Source organism: Malurus melanocephalus, unplaced genomic scaffold (assembly GCF_030028575.1).
Source record: "Malurus melanocephalus ecotype Western Australia unplaced genomic scaffold, MMel_1.1 scaffold_127, whole genome shotgun sequence".
NCBI lineage: Eukaryota > Metazoa > Chordata > Aves > Passeriformes > Maluridae > Malurus > Malurus melanocephalus.
Window position 1 is genome coordinate 1,262,410 of NW_026623359.1, and position 25,104 is coordinate 1,287,513.

General features: G+C 36.9%; 1 protein-coding gene across 1 annotated transcript in view; it reads right to left on the bottom strand.

Moving 5' to 3' along the window:
- Positions 1-356: 356 nt before the first annotated feature.
- The window catches only part of LPIN1 (lipin 1), a 54,834-nt gene continuing 30,086 nt past the window's right edge, over positions 357-25,104 (bottom strand). The window contains exons 8-20 of the mRNA XM_057370477.1: positions 24,512-24,605; positions 22,960-23,147; positions 21,952-22,045; positions 20,773-20,842; positions 17,838-17,930; positions 16,432-16,499; positions 14,254-14,398; positions 11,422-11,570; positions 9,740-9,826; positions 6,843-6,995; positions 4,911-5,025; positions 2,827-2,930; positions 357-1,996 (exon numbers count right to left, since the gene is read on the bottom strand). Of these exons, the coding sequence (XP_057226460.1) occupies positions 1,837-1,996; positions 2,827-2,930; positions 4,911-5,025; positions 6,843-6,995; positions 9,740-9,826; positions 11,422-11,570; positions 14,254-14,398; positions 16,432-16,499; positions 17,838-17,930; positions 20,773-20,842; positions 21,952-22,045; positions 22,960-23,147; positions 24,512-24,605 (1,520 nt within the window). The 3' untranslated portion in view covers positions 357-1,836. The remainder of the gene's footprint in view (positions 1,997-2,826; positions 2,931-4,910; positions 5,026-6,842; positions 6,996-9,739; positions 9,827-11,421; positions 11,571-14,253; positions 14,399-16,431; positions 16,500-17,837; positions 17,931-20,772; positions 20,843-21,951; positions 22,046-22,959; positions 23,148-24,511; positions 24,606-25,104) is intronic.

Here is a 25,104-nt window from a genome sequence, read left to right on the forward strand (position 1 = left end):
AKGTCCAAAGTGGACATTCACCTTGCCTGAAGCAGCAACGTTTACGTGAAAGGAAGACTTAGGAAGGGCTCTCCACTGCACACTGCAGCTGTGTAAAGCATTGCACTTATTTTCATTACTATTGAAGGCACAGAGAAATCATAAATTGGCCCACTAACATCCCAGATCAAGTCTTCAGTAGTAAAACTTAGAAAACTCCTACCATGGAGTTACCATCCTATCCACATTGCTATCACTCTTGACATGCAAAACTAGAATTTGCTGTTACAGAACAAATGTGATAACAGAGCAGCCATTTCCAAATTTCTGGGTGCTAACCAACCATAATCACRTCTTARAATTTCTCCTGRACCACTCRGCCTTCCTGTTATTAAACTCTTAARTGAAAACACTACAAARCAGCTGCAAAACATGTACCATAGCCTCATACCACAAGCTGGCAGAGACCACAGCTTGTGAACCACYAGTGTAGCCATACTGAAATACAACATACATAGAATCTCATGTCAGTGTTTCAGAGAAAAATCAGACTTTTCAATATATCTCAAAAGGAAAAAGAAAGTTTCTTTCATAACTACGACACGTCTGAAATAATTTGGCATGTGGGCACTTGGAGTCCATAGTTTAAGTACCACATWGTGTAAAGGCAGACCATTTGGAAAATGTTATCAACTGATCCACAGTATTGCTTTTAGTGCACACAGTTCAGTCTTAAGGCTGTCAAAAGCAATATCTACAGCTTGTGTCTGGATAAATAAGGAAAAAAAAAAGAAAAAATACATTTCATTACATTAAAGGAGAATAAATTGCACTAGAAGTATCCATTTGTTATGGTAGAAAACAAAACAAAAAAATCGATACAGTAAAAACCTGAGATGCATCATTCACCAGCATCAGAATTCACATTTTAACCAAAATAATATTTCAAACAAAACAATTCTATTTTGATAAAATCCACACTGTTTTGGCTCAGTAACAAATCTTCAACCTCAGCTGTGTGTGGGAAAGATGTGTTTACTGAAAATTRCCCACTTCACTAAGGTATACACAGTAGCCTGTATTTTCCACTTGCACACTTACCTTGATCCAAAAAGCTACTGTTAAAGCATACTGCTTCTCAAACTGAGAAAGACTGGAAGAATCTGGCCATCCTATTTCATTTAMTTTCTATTGAGATTACACATAATTTATTTCCTCAGAAATGTCCCATGTCAAARCAGGCTGGAATAAATCAAACACAGCTCAATTGGTTTCGACAGCTACACTGATTTACATCTGCTGAGGATCTAGACCAGTAATTAACTCTTAAACAAACAGTTGTTGGTCAAGCAAGGGGAGAAGGGAAGAATCATTTGCTTCTTCAGAGAGAAGAGAATTTTGATACACGGATTGCAATCCCTGTCCGTGCCACCAATGTCAGGAATGATGAGCACCTTCAGTTTCCTTACTGGCAAGGGGCTCTGATGGGATGAAAGATGCCTTCAGTGATACAGAACAGGCATGGAACCACGTTACAACCTTATGGCACATTCAACTGCAACTCCAACATCACTTCACTTTTAATTGATCTCATATCATGAAAGTGCATGGCAAAATTTGAGGAGCAGAGAGAGGATCTAGAAACGCAACTCCTATTCCTAGCAAGACTCCTCTTGTCTGGAAATCTGACTAAGTATTAAAAAGCATTCCTAAGTTTGCTCACAAYAAGAGATTATAATGCTCTTATAGAAGTACAACTTCCCAGATTCCAASTGAACTGGCAACAGCAAAAGCCAAGTGATGTCCTTTCAACACAAGCCAACCCACTGAGGTGAGACCACCAGTTTGGAGATGGGGTTAAGATGAGGCTGGATGTACATCCTGAGTTTCAAAYGGTGGCAGAGGTTCTCTCCAGTAGGTGAACTGGCTGTAGGTGTCAGAACAGGGGAAGTCTGAAGAATGGCTTCTTTTCAGCAAAGGGAAAATGTGATCTACCACTTCACAGAGTCTGACATAGCTGTAAAAGAAAAAAAAAAAAAGAACGCTGAACCATTTCACATCATCTTATTTTGAACTTATTTTAAGTTCCTAACCACTAAGGCATGACTGTTCTTACAAATGGACAAGGTGGACAYGGCACCCTCCTCAAACAAATAAAACTACATTTAATTTTGGTGTTTAGCTTCCAGAAAGGATTCACAGTTAGGATAAGAAATTCCTTCTAATTTGTTCATTCTAACACATGATACTCACCTAGTGAGAAACAGATGCCATTTTACACCCAGATCATCTGCTAAAATATTCAAGCATCACATTCTGCTTCTCCATTTCTGTCCAGCTTGGCTCAAGCAGCTCCCTGCTCAACTGATTATTCATATTTTATACACATATGGCTCTCCTTCAGTTAAGGACACTTAACATTACTAAAGGCCATTCCAGTGTTAGGGGTTACCAGTGCCTAAGCATCTTGCTAGGAACACTCTACTCTCTCTTCAGATTTTGTTTTCTGGCTCTTCTAGATAGGAGATCCAGGAAAAGGAAATTTTGAAGAGGCCAGGAAAGGCATATGGTGTCAGCAAACTAGTGAGTCTCATTTTTACGCAGACTAAATCATCCACTTCTAAATCTTTTACATGATTAAAGTAGATGGAATATATTAYACTAAATACAAAAGAATTCTTTTTGTCAATTTAACTAAAAGGAAGTAGAAAGTCTGCATTTTATTCTAATCCTTTTTGGTTTTSTTTGAGGTATCCTAAGGATTCTTTAATTACTTAAATCAAACGGATTTTGGGACAACTKGAGCCATAAGTTAGCACAGCAAATTAAGAATAAGAAATTACTTACGATGAGATGTTTGTCTTTGCATGCTCTTGTATAAGTTCTCCTTTGGGGTTAACTGTAAATATCCTGTTTAAAGAAACCCCCACTTGTTTGTATGAATAAACATCCTAAAAAGAAGATTTAAAAAAAAGAATTATGATTCTGCCTTTGCAAAATCATGTCTAATCTTGCTGGAATATATYACACAAAAGAACATATTTACACAATATTAGTACTAAATTTACCTAGTTACTGTGTGCCTGAAATTCTCCATTGTGTGACAAATGAGGTCAATCTAATGAAATGTTCATGAAACAGACAATTTGCTGCTAGGTAAGAAGTTTGCCACTTCAGTTTAAATTGTTAATCAAAATCAGGTTCATTTTTTCAGGAACCTCCCTTGACACAACAATGTTCAGTAAAAAACTGGTGATATTTGATGTAAAAGCATTAGCACCTTCATTTTTCTTTCAGAGAATGTTTAATTTCCTGTGTGTGTTCAAGTATGTTACAACAGTGTACAGAGGTTAAAATGTGACTGACACAAAAAACAGGAATTATTTTTTAAGGACAAGATCACAAAATTCACACTAAAACCATTCCATAGCTCCTGAGTTCAGATTCGTGGCATAATTATTTGCCATTACCCATGTCAGAGCAAGGGGAAAAGAAGGGTAAGCAAGAAATATATGCCAAAACAGCAGCAGTGACCTCAGCATGTAATGCAGATAAAGCTATGGGAAGTACAATTAGAAGTAAGAATTAAGAATGTCTTCTAAGAAATTCAGATTGTTAAGGAGATCAGTAAGTTTTGATCTGTTCTGAAGAAAAGCTTGACAAAACCAAAGCTGAAAATATCTCCCAGAAGATCAGAGCAAAAACAATCTCCATTTTCCTAATATAAAATCATGATCATAAAAGCCAAGGTGGTAAAAAATTGGATATTAATGGAGAAACAAATTTTGTTTTTATATTTACATTGTAAAGACTTTAAAAAAAATTAAGTAACTGAACAAAAGTGAACAGAAGTCACTTCAAGAATTCACCAACATGGCAGTTCACACACTGCCTATGCCTATAACATCCATGCGTATGGAAATTTCCCTGAGTCTGTTCTTAGAAAAACCAAACAAGACAAAAAAAGAAACCCCCCACAAAAAACCACAACAGAATATAAAAAACAACAGAAAATCCAGAGTAGAAATTTGAGAAAGCTGTGATCCTGAGCTTCACAAAGCCAGGGGCACATCACACACCTGAAGCCTGCACTCTGGCAGCAGGCATGGAGTGAGCTACCAGTAATTACTTTAGAAATTGTAACTTAGTGTTCTACTTGAAATTTTATTGAAATAAAGTCATTATTTAATGCATATTTCCCTGAGGTTCAAAAAAAATTGAACCAGAGGTAATTATCCGCAATATARCATCACAGAAGTTTTTAAACAGTTATTTCAGAATCATGTGTTTAAAGGTGCCTTGATAATGGAAATTAAACTGCTTATGATATAACAATTCAATATAGCAATGGGACAGTGAGGTCCTGTGCCACCACTGCCATAATGCTTTTAAAGAAGGGATAATCATGTGCCAGTTCCACACCTCAGCCCAAGCCCCTGAGACTGTTTCCTTTCCCAGATGCATAACAGTGTTTTGGCCCAGGGCAGGAGCAGGAGCCATCCACAGCCCAAACACCCACCCTTCCAATGGTGACAGAGGTCTGTCTCCCCTTCTCTATGTCAAATGCATCACTTTCSATACAAATTTAGAATTTGAAATATAAGTCCCACCAATATAAACCTGAAATATTTTCTGTCTGCCTACAGATCTCACTGACACTGTATCTGTGTTCATTAAAATGAGATCAGTGTTTCTACACAAGCTGAACTGCTAATTTATGCAGATATAACATCATTACTTTGCTGTTCTTCYATCTCTGAATCCTATATCAGGGTATTTTTGAGGAAGAACCTTAGTATTTTCTTTTGTACAGGGCCTAATAAAATATTCTTAATCTCATTTAAACCTTCTAGGTTTTAATACAACAGAGTCATGAAATAACAGCAATCTTTCTGTTCTCTGCAATAGAAATAAACTCAGCCATTACTTACAGCAGGTCTGTTTCCAAAAGCAGCATAAAAGGGTTCTGTGTTGGGATAAAACAAGTTTTTGATGTCTGTCAAACACTGAACTTTAAATTTTTCTGGCTTCTTTTCTATGACCTCCCTGAAACGATAAAAAAGGGGAGATGAGTAAGCACACACCAAAAAGCATTTTATTTTCTTCATTCAACATTTGCAGCTACATACTGCATAGCATCCACCCTTCTCCAACAAATCTTCTTTTAGGAGTCAGAGTGCCCATGAAAACAAAACAGTATTCCCAAGCTTACATAACGGGCACAGTAAATAAATTATCTGAAACAAGGGAACTTCTATTGAAACCTGCATTACAAAGATGGCTACTGAGCAAGGATGGTGGATTACTGAGAGKAGCTGCTAAATAAATCCTTATGAGGCATAAAATGTCATCACGTAAACTGCCTCCTGAGAACTGCAGAATGATTCACAGATTATATTAGCCCTCACTGTTTACAGTGCTTTTTTTTTTATATTTTATTTTTAAAAGGACTGCAATCACCATATGTGTTAGAAGCACCTCAGCCTGTTAACACAGAATTACAGTCAGGTTCTTCACCACTGCTAATTAGTAAAAGTTAAGGAATAAAGGAATCTTCTATTTCTCTTCAGCTGCTCCTTACAGAATATAGAATTCATTAATGAACAGAGGAGTTATCTCATCTCTGGGCAAAAGCCCTTTCATAACAGCTTCTCTTGGCAAGAAGACTGAACAGGTGGCAGAGTCTGGAGTTCCCATAACAYAGGAAGATGCCAGCATGACACAAAAGCACTTAAGAAGCTCAGAATCCAAGATCCTAGCACCAACACATATGTCAAGGAAGATGYGAATAGTACAGAAGCTTCACAGAAGTAAAGCAGCCCTTTGGAACAGCAGATCCATGTGTAAATCAGTGTCTGAGAATGTCCAAAAGACGAATAAAACCACCTTTCCTCAGTCTCACATGCACCTGATCTTAAACCTAAAAGGATTAAATCTATGGATAACAATGAAATCATATACTATCTACACACCTCAGCAGTTACAATAGTGTACACAGAAAGATGGACACTCCTTAGTCTAAACAAGACACCAAAAAGAGTGGCATTTTTAATGTATTTCTAGATATGAGGAGCACAAAGTAACAGTAACTACCCTTTCACTGCATTTCTTATTCAGTCTGAGAAGTGCACTGTAATACCTTCACGGTTTCTTATATTTAGAACATGACTGGTAAGACAGCCTGTAGCATGTCACTCAATCAGGAGAACATCTGAACAACCTCCCATTAAAAATTCTAATGAAATCTATCCTGTCACAGCAGCTTTTAACAGCTTAAAATATTTTCAGTAATCACTTGACATGCTTCGCTGAATTAGGCAGAAGGTACAATATTCATAATCTGTTCTATTATTATTCACTCACTGCAGTTCAACACCTAGAAAAGATAACATTGTCCTCACAGAATCCCAAACTGCAGTCAGGCATATAAAAAGTTCATTTCATTTTCACATTAATTTCTTCAAAACCCACCAAGAAATAATCTTCCACAAAAATATACTTATGCCAGTTGGAACATGTTACAGGTGAAGACAAGAATGATTGCTATGGAAATGTCCCCATGTCTCCCATAGCTAAATATTAACACACCATGTTAAACACATGAAGTCACCAAGCAGTACCCATTGGTAAACAGTGAACACAGCTGTGCCTCAACAGATATCTAAGAMACAAACTAAGCAAAAAATATATATTGAATATCTACTGAATTTAGGTCTTTCTCTAAAAAAAAATCATCTTAATTAAATTTTGCACCAATATGTAAAAAAAAAAATAAAATTCAAGCACTCCCAATTAAAAAACCTGGTAATTCAGAGTCCACCAAGCTCAGAGTTTCTTTCTATGTAAAAGTGAAACTGCATTACCTGTGAAGAGCRGAGAATAGGCTGCTTGGACTCAGCAAAACTGGCCCCTGAGGCAGCACAGTTCCTCTTTCATTGACCCAGTGCAAGTATCCTCTGGTCATGCCTGCCATTCCAATAGCACGTGCTGAGCAGTACAAAAATTTATATCCATTTCTGTGAGCAGATATAAAAGAAGAAACTACTGTAAAAATAAAGCAGGTGTTTAGATATTAAAATTTTGTGGGTTTACTTTTACATTAATAAAATCATGACTGCTAAAYAGACTTATGTTTAACGTAGACTTAATTTAAAAGGAGTAAAAACATTTATGCCAGAAAACTGGATAATTAAAACCTGTCTAGCTCCACTGCATTTAGTAATTACACCTAAAGAGGGCTCATTTATCTCTGCTCCTCTCAGGACTTAGGACTTCTTATGGCTTCCCATCCACCCTTGTGGGGTGGAACCACTGTCCTTAGAATAAACTGAAATGACATCGGCAAAGAGGAAAACACTTGGCATAAAGCAATGGGACACAGGCCTTTGCTGTATTAACAGTGCTGCATTCCTGCCTCTTGGGCCTCTGCAAAACAAGACCAGTCTAAGAGCAGCAGTAACACACTTCCTCAAGCTGGAACAAATCTGAGCTTCAAAATACAGTATGAGAAATAATCTTTAACTTGAYACTGAAATAAAAGTTTTGGCATAAGTCACAGGTTGCCTTTGATTCTGCTCATGAGAACAGAGTTGTATCRGATATTAGTTCAACCTACTAGCAATTTACTTTCCAGTTCCTATTAAAAAATTACTGTTCATAAAATAAAGAAATAGTGTATTCAGTGCACGCATGGTCATTAGATCTAACTATTAAGCATTTATACGGTGTTCAGCTGTAATATCTAGCCACTACATAATTAACTCAGTAATTTGAAAACCAACATGACTCAAATCTATTTTTCCTCCTATGTTTATGATCATCAAAGCCCTAACAACTGATAACGCTGACAGGCACAGAAATAACAACTGCAATTAAAAAAATTAATTAACATTTTCACCAAATGTAATGCAGAGGTTATACACAGAACTCAGCAYGTGAATTCCCAGGCTGTCCTGTCTTTTCTGTGAACACGTATGTCTAATGCAGACAAGAGTCTGGCATAATTTAGATTCTATCATCCATAATTTATAATTCATCACCCATGTAAAACAAAAAGCAATAAACGAACCTTAGCATAACCCTAGTACACAGAACAAATCAGATTAACTAAGAGGAGAGTTGTGATGTGTACCGGAGGTTCTTCGAACGTTTAAGGTAATTTGAATACATAAGAAAAGCTGACATTAATGCAATAGAAGAAAACAGCAATCAGTAATCCTCCTTGTAAAAATTAAAATAAGATACTTCATCTGATCCCATTCAGACATCAATTCATTCTTCATTTCCTTTTTTCTCTCAATGGGTAATTACAAAAATCACCATACTCTTTGATCTTCCAGTGTACACAGTGGCTTGACTACATTGTAAAATGTATCTGGGGAACCAACAGTACACTTGTACTTTTGCACTGGCCTAGCTCACCAAGAGACGTTCCCACACATGAGCTAGGACAGTCTAATTGTTTCTCTCCTGTTCATCAGAGAACATATTCACCAGAAGAAACATCCTTTTTTTTTTCAGAGGAAGCATCCTCATTTTTTTGGAATAAATTGCTCAAGGTCATACCTGGATATAATATTAATGACATTAACTGACCTGAAGCACAGCTCATATACTGTTGCCTGGTATTTCTTCAACAGCTAATGGAACAAAATATCTTTTTCTAAACATGATATAACAGCCACAAGTAAACATGATGAATCYAAGTCCTTTACCAGCTCCAATGGCATGGAAGGTATTTATTACYGTGGACAGGTTAGTTACTGGRCTATAAYAYAGCAACCAAAGCAATGATGTTGTCAGGTTAAAGCCTTTTCCTTAGGCCCTGACTTACAATAACCTCAAATGCACTTCAAGCAACTTTTACTTATCACCTACTCTCAAAATTAACCAATGACAAAAATATTTTAAGACTGATCCCTCCTAACCTTGCAATTTAACTATGGATTAGCAACACTTACATACAGAAATAAAAAAAATAAATTCTATAATCAGCAGATCATCATCCATGTCTTTGAAGCTCATCATTATTTACACAACAMACAAAACAACAATAATATTAACACTGAATATCCAAAATGGATAGATTTCTAGCCAAGATAAGACACTGTGCTGTGGTTTAAGGATGAGATTTATCTTGCCTGAGTAGAAGCCTGATGTTTAAACAGCTCAAATCCAAGCTGCTTCACTGACCTCCCTTTCAACTCACTGGAAAGAAAGGGAACTCCCCTAAACAGATTTATTCCATATGTTTTAGGTTCCATCCCTGTATGACTCCAGGTAAGTCAAGTTTAGCAAGAAGAATTCCACCTCCACTGACCACCCTGGGCCACAGAGTCTTTACACATTTCACAATCTCCTCAACAAGAAGTGAAGGGAAAGTGTATTATTAGCATCTTACAAATTAATACTGCTGCAATTCCCAGTTTGCCAAGTTACACTTGCTGCAACTGCATAACTCATTCAAATTACTACAGACTTTGGAACTAACTGTCAGTATCTGTTTGGGATAGCTGGAAGAGCAATCACTATTCGTAGATAGGGAGCTTTTGCTTTTAGTAACACAAAGCAGGTTTTGCTTTGGATATCATGCAGCAGATGTTTACACTGTGTAAGCATCACTTAAGCAACAAGATATCAATGAAATTGTCACCCTTACAAGAGAAGGTTAAGAGAAGACAAGAAAAATTTTATTTTTTACATACAAATGAATAAACACAAACAAGCCATGGATCCATGAACCAATTTACTGAATACTCACTGGCTCACTTTATGGTACAACTTTGCAATCCCTTGGTGTGTCCAGTCTTTGCCAAGAGTTGGCAAAATATGACCTAAGGTATCTGACCTGAATAAAGGAAAAACAATATAATTGAATTGTTAAAAAAAAAAATGTATAGTAACAGTCAAGTCTAATACAAACCCCACAAAMCTACCTGGCTAGCTGCAAATGAAAATACAGTTTTCTATAAGGGGCTTTTTGTCATAAGAAGAGAATTATTTTTATTCCCCTTTTTTTGAGATAGTCTAACATGCTCATCAGTGGCCATGTTTTAATTACTCCTGTGTCCCAAGATAGGTAAGCTTGTGACCCACAAGGTAATAAGGCAGTTACAGCACACAGGCCATCGATCAGACCTCTAGGAGGCCACCAGTGCTAAGCATACTTTTTGAGGTTTACATTAAATGTTTTCTAAATAAACCAAACCCACCCATAAGGGAAGTTTATGGGAAATTGAAAGTATGAGGTAAGTCACATTCTAACTTGCTTCAAACTAACTTTTCCACATTATATGTGACCAACTCCTGGCTTAAACTATTTTGAAATATTTATTCTGGCTTCAGCGTTATTTCTCACTTTATGTGAGAGAAAATTATTCACACTATAATAACAAATAGTGCAAATTAGCATATTGCTTGACTAAGCATTGTACAGATACACAGCAAGAAGTCCACACCCTGAGTAACTTGCATCTTAGAGGAAAAAATATTGAGCAGCAATTTAGGATGATTTGCTTTGGTATTGTAAGGTGAAGTGATTCAGTAACTCTGGGCAGATCAATACGAGTGAGAATAGATCCCATTCAATTTACTGAAGAAAGCAAAGTGGGGAGAGATTAATTACATTGGCACCAAATGAGAAGTTAGATATACAATGGAAAAAACACAAGAGAGTTTCAGCTTAAATCAAGTATTTTAATTTCTCACAGATTGCTCTTCAAAATTATTTTTCCTTGTTCTTTTTCCTAATTACATATAGGTTTGATTTTGAAAGGAATTTATTTCAAAACAAATTTAAACATCTCACTTCAAAAGACAATCTTGTATTTTTATTTTGTGCTTTCCCTGTTCCRCACACAATTGTTTTCCCCAATGCTAAATAGAATAAATAAATAGAAATCAGGAAGGTGGTAAAGCATTTTGGTCACTCCAAAATTGTGAGTTTTRCCCAAAGTTCTAATCTGAAACTTTCCATCAGATTCTAGTTCTGACATCGATTTTGGAGTCTAGTCTTCTAAATAATAACACTTCTCACTGGAATGCTCAAAGAAGGCTTTTTAAAAGAAAATTCACATGTTTTTTTCTCTGTAATTACTCCTTCCTATTTAATTCCTCCTTTTAATTACTACTTCCTTCATAAGTATGATGCAACAAAAAGATTAGGATTTTGCAGAAGGCCTTCCAACACTGCTGTAAATTCTATCATGGAACACCAACAGGTGACAAATAATTGGCCCATATGGCATGTGTCTTTATTAAATTAAGAATTCAGCTAATGGTTCTTGYATTGTTTGAAATACAAATAATTTTAAACCAACAAGAAATAAAACCTCCCAAAACACTGGAATATGAAGATTCTGTGATTAACATTCCCTGCTAACTACGTTTTCYTTTAGACTAAAGGGCAACTTGTCCTTGCATACAAAGGCTCTCCCTGCTCACCTTGTGATTGTTCCGTCAATGTCAGAAATAACAACTTTATCATCCCAATTCCACAGGTAAATGGTGCCTTCACAGCGGCAGGTGCCTTGATACTGGGTTGTTACACTAAAGGTCACATCATTGGGGCCATTCTTGAGCTTTAGGCTTTTCTGCAAGACATTATCAGCAAGCTGATCAACAATGGGAAATGGATGCAGTGTAAAAGTCGCAGATGATCATTGCCTTGTTGTATCTGGCTGGGGAAATTGGTGTGGATTTCTCCTCCCATAAAGACAAACGCATTTGCAGGATTGTCTTTACCCAAAGACCAGGGTGTACTTGGGTGATAGTGCAGAAAGAYAGGGAGACCCAGGGTGTGCCTCAGGGATATTTAACCTTGAGGGAAAAATAATCTCAGGTGTAAACTGTATGTCACAGGGAGCAAAGTAGCAGGAATGACATTAACTGATGAAGAATGAATTTTGCAAGGAGCAAGGGCAATGTGATGACAACCCAAACTGGGATAGTGTTGGTGTCCAACAACCAAGCGTACTGCTTCTCCATTCCTAAGCATCCATCCATGAGCACTCACAGAATGGAGCTCAAATCATAAATCTGGAGGGGTGGAAGAAGCCCATGAAATGGGAAAGTATCTGTGAAAGGACAGGGGATAGTAGCTAATGAAAATATTTGTTTGGTACAGAGATGGTTTACAAAGGTAGCTAAGTTGTATGTGTGGGTAAGAAAGAATTTCAGTAATGAGAAATAAATACAATGGAACAGTTAGACGATATATGAATTATGCAGGAACTGAGTATGACACAAATGCTATGGAATAAGAGGTGGAAATTGTATTGGGTCTGGTCGAGCTGGAGCTCATTTCCCCACAGCAGCTCTCCCAGTGCCCTGCTTTGCACTGGCAGCTGGAAGGTGCTGGTAACACACCRGTGCTTTGGCTGCTGCTGAGCAGAGCTGGCACAGCATCAGCACAGCCTCTCCAAAATTCCCCCACAGCAAGGGACTGGGAGTGGACAGGATCCTGGAGGGGACACAGCCAGGCCAGCTGACCCAAACTAACCAAAGGGGCATTCCTCCATACCATGTGACATCAGCTCAGATAAAAAAGTTAAAGGAAAGAGAAGGAACAGGGGGCACTGGTTATTTTATAATGTTTGCCTTCCAGAGCTRAAGCTTTGCTTTCTGGTAAGTGGCTGAACATCCCTCACTAGTAGGAAGTGGAATAAACTTGTTTTTCTCTTTGCTTATCCATCTTATGGTCTCTCCYCTCTCCCACTGAGAAGGGGAGTGATAGAGGGGCTTGGCTGGACACCTGGAACCAACCAGTCAACCCARTGTGGTCACACTGAATTTTACTGCTTTCAGCAGAGCTTTTCTAAGTAACAACAGCAGAGGTTTACCCTATGCCATGTGTATTAGGCATTGATTTACAGAACAGAACAAAACAAATAGACAAAAATATTCTGTTTCACAATCAGGTATATTTAAAAAAAAATCCCCAAATGTCCACATAAACAGTAACAAATGAGGGAATAGGGACAACCTGCAGGGGTTTTCCATTCTGAAAGACAGATATACATGCAGAGAGAAATGTAAGGAACAAACAATTCCATAAACTCTAATTAAGAGCTTTTCTATGGGGATTTGTGTTCTACAGTATTACATCTCTTTTATGCAATAATTGACCTCTCACACCAGATGAACTGTTATCCTTCAGCCTCCAGTAAATATCCTTAACTCTCCCACTTAGCTGCTCTTCGCTGTCCCCTGTGCTGCTTAGTGACATGCAGGACAAGAGGGTACTGATTAGATTCTATTTGACGACCTAACTGTTCATTTTCCCAAGACCTGTAGGAATTTAATGCACTTGTGTATCTTTTCCTTTGTTACCTTTCACTGCAATTTTTCAATTTGTTAAAAAGTGAAAAAGAGATGAGAATACACAACAAGTGATGGGTAATTGATGAGTCTCACCCACCGTTTCATCAAGAAACCAATTTAAGTGTAGTTTTAGTTTCAGCTAATTTCTGCAAGGTTTCTGAAACTGAAAAGTCCYATTTTATTTGTGTAACCCCTGCTTTCTCTTTGTTATAGAAAATTACCAACACATCCCATCTGTCTCTTAWGAAAAACTGCATTTCTTACAAATTATCCAGGCAGTGAGTGATGGGTTGTTTAATGCTGTGTGCCTTGTGCAGGTTTACTTCAGAAAATTAATTGTCTGTACCTAAGATGACAAGAAGTATTTCCCTAAAGTAGCCTGTTTTTTCCAGATTAAATTGAAATGTACAGAACACAAAACTGTAACAGTTTTGTCATCATTAGTCAAAACACCTCTGTCACAGAGGAAGAGAATTGGCTTCGAAGAAATTAATAAGCTCCAAATAAATCAATAGGGTGGCCTCATACTAAATTCACAAGCAGCTCTTTCAGAAGTTGCTAACAGAAAGCAGTATTTATGCAAAATGCCTACAAATGAGAGAAAATGAAAGATAGGAAAAGAAAGAAAAGAGCTCTGTTATATGCACATTTCACATACTACAAAAAAGGATGTGGTTCCAATACACTTACTCCAGTGACAAATATACACTTTGGAATTTAATTTTGATATTTTTCTAAATGAGATCCCATCTCCAAACCCCAGCACTTGCTGCAAGGGACAACATTCATGCTTAATACAGAAAAGAGAAGGGAAAAGGCTTTCATGAAAATTATAATGAGAGAGAATTAAATGCAAGACATAAGAGCCAATTAAGCTTTGAAGCCTGAATAACAGTAAAGGTTTGTGTTGAATTAGAAATGACATTTCAGGACAAGGATGTAAAATTAACTCACAAGCTGGTCAGAAGTGAGTCGAAGTGACTTTTTGTAACTGATTCCAGACAATAATGAGAGATGACTGGAGTTTGTTTGTAATGACCCAAGGTTTTCTTTGGCAGCTCTAGGGTCTTCATCGCTTGAAGAAGATTCATCTTTTATTCTGGAACATTGCACACACAGAAAATGATGTTATCATGCCAGTAAATGCATCTCAGTATCCATTAAAAATGCATTAACAGTGAGTCACCAAATAAGTTCATTGATTCTCTGCTACTGAGTACTGTCTCACAGGATATCATTCACACCATGAGTTTTAATATATCAATGGAGTACCAAACTTCCATTCATACATTCCCTATTATTCAAACTTGGATTTTTACAGGAAAACGAAAGTTTTCAATACTTAAATTTAATAAATATAAATTAATGTGCTATATAAACTCAAAAATCCCACAGTGATAAAAAAATACCCATTAGATATCATAACTACAAAAAATCCTCTGTTTTCGGGAGAAGAAAGAGGCACTTGTTATGCTGACTTTCTCCTCCCCTCTTCTCTCCTCCCCCAAAAGAATTTGAAAATTAATTTTAAAAAAAATGTAGGTTATGGAAATTTTATTCTACAGAATAACTCCTCCTTTCCTTTCAATGAGCAATTTAAGATAACTGGATTATTCTTTTCCAGGATTTGCAGGATTACCGTGTTCAGAATACAATCATGAAAAGTCATAAAACCTGAGCTCCCTCACACTATTCTGCTGAAATACACAATGGTATATAACTACTTTTATTCTGCTACAGCCATCTTTTAGAACCTTGTTAAGGATATCTTTCCTCAGAAAGAAAGATTTTTTTTTCCTACAATAAAGATTTTTTTCCTGCAGTAAAAAATTCTATCACTGTCGGTGTAAGTTAAAATACTCTTTCAGATGCTACAAATCTCATCTTTAAAATAATCAGTATTTGGCCTCTTATTTCAATCACACCTGGATGTTGTTTGAAGTTAGAAGTCTTGACCCAATATCAAGGTACTTCATGTCATGACTAGCAACATTCAAAAGCCTATCTTATCCTTTGTGACATTTGATCGCAAAAGCTTTACTCAACATTCTACTTGTCACATTCTGCTTGCAAACAATGAATTTTTAATGAGAGACTTCTAAGGCCAGTTAAAATTCAAGCAAAGAACACCAATTTCAGAATCTAGCCTGCTTGAAGTCTTAATCCTACTTTAAATTGTATCTTTAAACAACCATATATCAAACAGACCTACGTGTCACTTGTCATCCTTAAAAAGAAAATCAGCCTTTCCAATTTACTCTGTGGTTCTCAGTCTCAGAGAGGTAACGGACATAGCAATTGATCTACAGAATGAAGAATCCTCCTTACAGCACATATGTCTGGACTGCAACTGCTGACCACCATAGAGAAGAGCAGCTTTTTGTTTCAGAAAGGTGACCCCTGAACCTCATTTCATGAGCATAAAGCATATTTGAATCTGGCCCTTTTCAGCTGTAACTGCAGCCAGCACACGAACAAACTGTCTTTACATCAAGGTTTGTATGCACAGAAAAGGGGCAAGGTAGGAGAGCTGTCCCTGGSTAACTCATCCCTCCAAAGCAAACTAAAGCTCATCTGATGGAGCCCTCCAAGGTGAGAGTCTGGCTATACAGTATGATTGGTTAGCAGCACAAGAAGGAATAGACTTCTGCAATCCTCAAAAGAAGTACAGAAAATCATGACTATTGCCTGTGAAAAACAAGCTGGAAAGTCCCTTAACTTTCCAAAATATGCAGGAACCAATTAATTTGTCAGTCCATAAATCTAAGTAAATCAAATATTTTAGCAACTGGGATTTGACAACAGCATGGGTTCATCTGTGATGTTCCTTCTAAAACTCTAGAGAAATGCATGTAGCTTTGGACAACTGCTCCAATTACAGTTCCTTTCCAAGGGGCTGGAATGTGTCCCAGAGCTGCCAGCCAAACCACAGAAATGCCAGAGTGCACTCACAAGGTCTGCAGCCCTGCCATGGGTAAGGCCCTCCTATCTGCACTTATGTAGTGCAGTAAGTAAAAAATTAAAATTATTTCACTGACAGAGTATTTCTTTGTTCAAATGGATGTGGTAATWTGCTTTCATTTTTAAATGGCAACTCTTGCTTATTTCAGGTATAGATGACTTTGGGGGTACCTGTTTGCCCTGCTCATCTGTGAAGAGTCTTCTGTAAGTCCACYCTCACCTTGCTCTGGCTTTGTTTCCTGTAAAAAYACAAGTATAAGTAGCTGTGCATCTCTCTCTGTTGAGCAGAAAGCAAATGTTTTYAGAAAAGTATTTCAAAATCAAATTCTGCCTTGTACAGACTTAGCAAAAGTCAACAGCATGTTTGTTTCCTTTGCTTGTAGGCAAAGTAAAACCCTTAAAAAATCAAGGCAGTGCAAAGAACTAAAAATTGCAACTATAAAACTCAGAAGAATAATTAAAATTTAGTTTTGCAGGGAAGACATAAAAAAATATCAGATTTTACATCTAGTAGTGTTGAAKTTCTGAGATCTACTCCATAGCTACACAGTTCATACACCTGAAATAAACAGACTTCACCTGAAAGCATGACTTTGAGAAGGAAAAAAAATAACCCACAAATTACCTTTCACAGAATCATTAAAATCTTTAATCTAGTAAAACATTCCAAACTGCTCTTGAGTAGATGCTGAACACTRTCAAAGTCACCCTACAAGATTTCTAAATAGTAAATAGTTCTACTTTAAATAGCTCCATTTAAAGCTGCCAGAGCTTAAGAGATAACCAAACTTCCAAAGTAAATTCCAAATAGTCCAAACTATAAAACTAAAATCTCATGCTCTGCAGCCTATACCCACAGATCAGTACAATGGTTATTTCATGCAAGGCTAAAGAAGTTCTTGACTGAGGCACAACCATAAAATTGTATTAGAAGTCATTTTCTCCCTTCAAGTACTAATTCTTCAGCAGTAAAATTAATATGAAGAGGTTTTACTAGCCAACTTTAAATATGTCTAGACAGGAGATCAATATTTCATATAAAGCTTCGACTTTTTCAGTTTTCTAATATTCATCCATGACTCTAAGATTGTTAACACAAAATTTAAAGCTCAGAAAAGAAACTCAGAAAACCTTGCAAACCAAATATATATACTAAGTTTTCCATCTTAGGTTTTGCTGAGTTTTACAGCACACACTACTCATAAATGTCTGCTCTTCAGCTATCAAAAAAAGATGCAGACAGGTAGGTAATCCGCAAGAAAACTTTAAATTAGTGACACAACTCTTTGATTCTAGGTTCCCAAATAGAGATTTAATACATTAGATAATACCGCCTCTGATTTGTGAAATGAAAATAAAYGCAGAACTGAAACTCTTTAGGCAAATGTTTCAGGTCGGGTCTAATCCAAAGCTTTCTGAATTCAAAGCAAATCAGGCTTCAGAATGTGTTGAATGTGTATATTCTCAGTAAAACTGAATACCAAGCTACTGTCTGAAGTGAAGTTCTGGGGGATGAATATGCAGYTATCCAGCCTTCCCAATGCAACCAGAAGGAAACTCTGCTTGCTTAAACTTACCTCTTTAATGGTGCTGTTCCTCCCTCGCCATGAAAACCACCACCTTCCACCTTTTTTGGGCATCTTGTCTCTCATTATAGATTCCACAGTTGCCTGTGATAAATGGATGGTAACATAAAAGAGGCCCAAAATAAAGGACAACCTGACATACGTAAATGAAAAAGTGCCAAACACACAATTTTAACTGATAATAAATAGAATAAAAGTAAACATACTGTCTGTGGACCATAAATTCTACTAAAGCAAAATCTAATGGTATCCAGAGCTGCTCTGAAGTAACTTAAGCATGAATACTTATGGTATTTTTAAAAAGAAAGTGAAAAAGAAAGGAAATCGAAGAAGAAAAAAAAATATAAAGAGATATTAGTATTATGTCTAGAATGGAGAATTAAGTTATCTAGTACAAATTATATGTAAAAAAAAGAAAAATATCACTTCCTGAAGGAGGCATCATGCAAAACAGTAACAAACTGGCATGCAAGAGAGTTATTCACAAAGTTCATATTTAATCACCAGCTTAGGAAAAAAGCAAAGTTACTAGGTTGTATGAGTTTATGAAATATAAATTTATGAATTATCATGCCATGAATTTGACTGAAAATGTTTAAATTGTTTCTTTCATAARCCTTTTCTACTTTTCTACAATCGGTTCTACATACTAGACACCACCAGAGAAGTTTCTTTTAATATCCATAATGCCTRGAGCCTTATGCATTGTAACAAGGAGAGCTGGATTCCTTCTCTCAAAGAAAGCAACAGATGAAATGGGAAAATATTATGGTAAAAATGGCCACTGGGTTTGGTACACCCTAGAACAGCTTGGACACTGTATTTCTGGGATAATAGCTTCAATTGAAAGCAAAGTCACCAAAAGAAAGCTGTGATTAGCGATTTTAAAAAATATTTTAAAAAAAATCTAAGAACTCTTAGCATTCAAGAGAGGGGGCTGTATTCAGATAATGTGTGGGGCAATGGATCCCTTTTCTCAGTTTTTCCATAGGCTCTCTTCCCTATATTATCTAAAGTACATAAGAAAAAAAAAAAAGAAGGAACAGAGGAATAAAGTACAGCTTTTCAAACAAAATGAGAAAAACAGGGAGCAGATGGAGCTACTGAGAACTGAGTGCCACCATTGAGAACAACAGTTACAATTTAAGGAGATTCTCAAACATGTCAACAACTTCAAGCAGATGTCCTATAAACTTTTAGTGAGGGAATTCACATGCCTACAATTAGATGTGCATTTAAGTACATTTTACAAAACATAAGTGAATTTTTTTTGCAAAAAACTTCCACTTTCAATCACTTCATGAACTCTGTTTTAATAAAGTGTCTCAGTCTTTCAATTCCTTAGTTTCATTATTACTGCAAATCAAAACTGTAAGTAACAAGTCATGAAGAAAACCAGTAGAATGACTGGTAACATAAATGATTCATTTTAGTTTCAGAGGTACAATAAACCAAATAAACCTTTCCAATCATAGACACTGTTCCAACTATAAATACAGGCTTCTCCACTAAATTAAAACTCACTCTCTAGAAAGCAATCAGCATCCAGAATATAAATTAACCACTAAAAAAATCGCAAACACATTGAATTTCATTCTCAGAGAAGTTTTTTCACAAATAATAACCCATATGACTAATGGCATAAGTATAATGCTGTTGAAAGAATTRCCATCTCCTGCAACATTATGGAAAAGTATTTGATAACAATTCTTTCCATTTATCCATATGAAACATAGGCAAAACCCAAGACATCTGGCTCAGGCTTCCAAGTATTTAATTTAAAGTATTTTAAGTATTTAATTTAAAAGGCAGTCACATTAATTTTATTGCCACAGAAGACCCAACAAGCCCCTATCAAGGTCTGAATCACACTGTAGGAGCACCCAACAAATACAGAGTAGGATAACTACAAATCTTCAGTGGGCATTTGAGACCCCTGGGATGAATCCCACCCACTTTTGACGACTACTAGAACATTTGCAGTAATGCATGAAACATCTGGCTCTGWGACATCTTTGAAATTCAAGCCAGGTTTACCAGATACTTGGGACTTTTATGTTCAATTTATTTTACTCTGGGCGGAACCATGCAGCTGCACATGACTGCACATARAGGTGGCACTAAGAAAAAAACACTGGCAGAAAACATTCTGGGTTTTCAAGAAACTTTTAGTTCAMCATGATGGTAACAGAGATAGCATTTGAATTCACACAGAACAAACCCAAAGATATGTGAAATGCTGCAACTGGCAGGAGGAAAGTTTAGGTTCCAAAATTTATTAAATCCATGGCTAACCAAGACGGAAAAGTGCCAGTGGTGATATTACTTCTTTATATACATTTACAGTATTTCTGTCATGAGCACCTCTGTAGAACCAGGTCCTGTGGAATTGAACTTATTTCTTCAACAAATTTATTTATAAACAATATAAGCCAACACACAGTCATCACACAGTCATATCTATCTGGCACTACCTACCTGAGTTATGAACAACCASCTGAGAAACAAAAAGCTAGCAAGCTGCAGGCCTTCCTCATCTAGTAGTTAAAGCGTATTGACTGAGGTTACTTATATTTATTTAATAATATATGCTGTATGCATATAAAATGGAAAGCAAATACCAAGTATTCAGCTACAGCAAACACTAACATGGGTCAATATAATTTATGTTTATAATCCATATTAATGAAGTAAAAAATAAGTTTTCCTTCTTCAACATAGTTGTCATAACTTTAGCCTAGTAAATAAACACTATTCACAGACCAAACTTAGTCCTTATTTAGTCCATAACATAAGATAGATGAATGGCTATGTGTTGGGTAGACTTTGCTGATGTGCAGATTCTCTTGTAAACAACCCATTTCCCTCCCTTAATCCATGGCAACATTGCAAAACTCCTCTTACCAGCCTTCCTGTTCAATCTTACCTTTGGCAAAGGTTTCTGGAAAGCCTGCATTGCCAGCAGAAGGGGACCAGCTGTCGTCCAGTTGTAGTACCTGGGCATGCAAAAGAGACAATTACTGCATTTTGTAATCCAAGGGCCCAATTCACTAGCTACCTAGTACTTGCCACCTGGCAGGTTAAAGCCATGAAGTACAGGTCAAATTCTGGCCTGCACTAGCAATAACAGATCCATCTTACTCCACAGTATGTTCGCAGGTATTTACAGCACATATTTTTCAGGGCATGCAAGAGAAGCTAGGCCTTGAGGATAAAGGGTATATGTCACATATTCCTCTAATCATCACAGAATAACAGAATGGTTTGGGTTGGAAGGGACCTTAAAGATCAACGAATTSCAACTCATCTGCCTTGGGCAGGGACACCTTCCTCTAGACTCACCTCAGACCACAGAGARGGTCAGGTATGAGGCTGCAGCACACACAATACCAACTATCACCTGGTACACCAGCCTTGCATGAGCCATGTCTGTGCCTAAGGGCAGCCCAACTTGTAAGTGCAGCACAAAGCCACGATCTCTCCTCTAACACTGTTCGCCAGGTGCAAGGAGCTCCCAAGTTAAAGAATCCCCCAAAAAGCTGCATCTGGCATAGACCACAGCACTGCCCTGCTGCCAGCAATAGAAACATCTGAAATACTGTCTTAGCCTTGCAGAAATGCAAGTCTCCTACTCAGTGGGTGAAGTTTGACAAATCTTGAAATGCACTGCCTCCACAGAGGCATATTAGCAAAACATTCAGTATATACAAAAAATCTGCTTGATACTGAGTGAYTGCAAGCAGACTGACATAACCCTGTAAATATTAATTATTCAAACTGGCTCAGRGCAAGCCTTAGCAAATTCACATCATATTTAATTTTTACTCTGTCAATTGAATGCGAATATTATTAGCATTTAATAGCAGCTTCTTGAAATTCAGATTGTGTCAGCTAGCTGTAACAGGTCGCCTGAAACTGCTCTTTCAATTTAAAGGAGAAGAGGTAACTAGAGGTACCTGAATTCTCCAGGGAGTTAACTMTTTCTGGATGAATCCAAGCTACAAACATTCAAAACCTGGTTTTCAGCTAGTTATACTGATGTAATGCACTGAAGTGGCATGTAATTGTCTTTGTTACAACAGTATTTTTTTTTAAATATACTTACTTATTTCCAATCTTAACCACAAGATTAGGGTCATCAATGATAGCAGGATTGTCCACAAACTGCTGATATGTTACTGCATGTTCTAAGAATTCTTCTGTGGGGGGAAAAAGTTGCATTTGTAAAGCATGCATCTATAAATGCCCGGCATGGGTGGACCTAAACCTCTTAGCACCTCCCAGACAGATCAGTAAGAGACTGCTGAGATGTAACTGCAATATGCAAGCAAGTTGTTCAGAGACTCTCAGTCTCAGGTGATGATGAGGGTTTCTTTGTTYCTGGATGTATTTCCTTTCAAAATACAATCTAAAGAGAAAGCTCAGGGAYGGAAATGTGAGGGAGGAAAATTTCCTTCTAGAAAAGTTATATAATTTACAAGTGATTCAGATGATAATATGACTCAAAAAAGTCACAGTATATTTGAAATGTTATAATAAGTAGCTTCTGAGCAGCAGTCAGTGTAGCGTCAGGCTCATATGATTTTATGATGCCACATTACTGCAGAAAGTGCAAGTCTTAACAYATTTATCTTCACATTATGCCACTGGAAGTTTAAGGCATAGAGTATTGTAATTTATCTAAATGTTACACAAGAAACTGGAGGTAGGGYAGGAAGTCAGGTTAAACTTTTTAACTCTCTCTCCTCATGTCCCCATTTACAGACCACCTTTTTCATTCTTGACTCCAACAGCCGTGCATTTCCTAGCTATCAACTGTACTAAGTGGCWAAAATACCATTAACACTACTGTGATAAAAACAGCACTATCAGGAAGTAAAAATACCAATAAAATACTTCCAAAATTTTCATATACAGTAGATTGTTCAAATGTGTTAAAAATCCTAAGTCCTATGTGCGGATGGCAAGTTCTAGGAAGTTTATCATAACACCGCCAGTATTTATCTCCCAACACAATGCTGAGCACAGCCACAGGAGGGCTCTGCAGCCTCAGGCTGGGAAGCTCAAACCCAGCTGCCAGCACATGTCTGCAATGCACAAAGTCAGCCCGTACCTTTGGTTATCTCTTTGTTCTCAGTAAGGCCTCCGCAGCGAGAAATGGCAATGGAGGGCAAATCCCGAATTCCATCCGAGGTGCTTTCAGCTCCGCTGTCAACCCCTGAGCTGCCGACAGACTGCGGGGAGTGGCTGGCTGACCGCGGCCCCGCGTCAGCCGTGYTCTTGCTTTGGACATTGTCCCCGCTGGAAAAGAAAAATCAGGAATTCAACCTTTATATCTTCATTCCCAAATTCAGTCCCTTCAACAAGTACTGCTTATATTTGATACACACTTAAGAATAAAAGAAAAAATAAAAAGAATTTCAATTTGACAGCAAAACAAAACAAAGTATTATAGGCCTCATGTACCCTCAAATATTAGATTGCTCCTACTTACTTGCCTAAACTAGGCATGTGTAATTCTAGCTTCATTTATTTACAAGAACTAGAAAAATAAGACAATAAATTGTATRATCTTAGTAGACAAAATAATGCCACAATAAGCAGAGTTTATACTAGTAGAATTGTTCCCACACAGGAACAATCAAGCAATTACAAAAATAAGCATATTAGTTTATTATTTAATTTATATTAACTACATAAACTGATAGCTAAACCCAAACAAACTATGTATAKATTTGTGTGTTTATGTGTCATGTATATATACATAAAACGTTCTACATGTAAACTGTTAGGATTAAAATTTAAAAAGCAATAAATCATTATACCCASTTAAAATCTGATGAGATCATTATTGCAAAGTGCAAGCTTATGAAACTCTGCTTTCCACTCCAGATTTATATGAATGCATTTGACAAAGAAATTTTCAATCCAACATTTTCGCCATATAACTAATCCTTCTCAGTTTTATTGAAATGCTAGTATTACAACAGCTGAGTTTAAGCAAGAAAAAAAAAGAAAAATACAGCACACAAGCTACTTTAGTTGTTGCTCAATGACTTCTGTCAAATGACTAGAGTRTGATGTTGAAAGAGAACTATAAATGTTGGAAGAGAACTATAAATGTTGCAAGAGGCTCTAATAGAGATCAGAACAAGTTGCAAATTGTATGTTCAGGGTGAAATGTTTTCATATATAACTGTCATGCATYTTCCAAAAATTATTTTCTCACATTCATATTTATAGGTGATTCAGCCACAGCAGAGCAACATTAGAGTATTTTCTGCTAATCATGTTAACAGTAAGATACATCGTTCCTGGTAACAAAGGACATGGGCATAAATATATCCCAAGGCCAACTGCTCTCCCAGGACATGTGAGTAACACCCACAAACATCAGTGTATGTTACATAACCATCCACAATCAATACATGATGTTTAATTGACCAGATCACAAAACCAGCTGCAAGCACACTTCTCAGGCCCAAATGCAGCATTTTGCAAATGTTGTAATATTCCTCTATATGAAACTTTATTTCCTTCTGCGTTCATCTGTGCTTGAACCCTGAAAAAGAGGTCTTATCTGGTTGACAATGGAGTGTTTGATCKAAATATGGAAGATGGCAAAAGATCTTTAAAAAGTAAAAATATAAGAAATGGACTTATACTTTTTRGGGAAATAAAGTGCAGCAACTTCTGGATCCATGTCAGTGAGGTCATCTAAATAGACACCATCAGCACCAAGATGCCGGCTCCGTTTGTCTGTAAGGGATCRAACAAATAAGCCTATTAATTTTTTCTGAGTAACAATCCAGAGGTGYTATTACTGTTTAGCTATTGAGAAACCAGACAAGTTATAACAGTTTATGAATGGTATTTGTACAAAATGATACTGCCAAAAATTTCAAAACAAGTTTCTTTATATGCATTGTTCAAACTATGAATTAACYAAAKGGGACAGCAGGGGACTGGTTTTGAGACATGCCAAACACTGCCTACCCCAGACAAAACCAGTGCAAATCAGAAGTCAGGGATCACCTGACAGCAAAAGGAAAACCTTCTAAGTGTTTGCATAGGCCTATTATCAAAGTATGGCAGTCAGAGCATTTAATCTCTGAGAACTAATCTTCTATCCCCCCTTGCAAAAGGGAAATGACAGACTAAAATACAGTCACTAACACACTATAACTGGCTTGTTATGGAGKCAACTCATTTTGAGCACATGCACCTGATGTGTAGGGGACAAGACACGCCTTCTAGR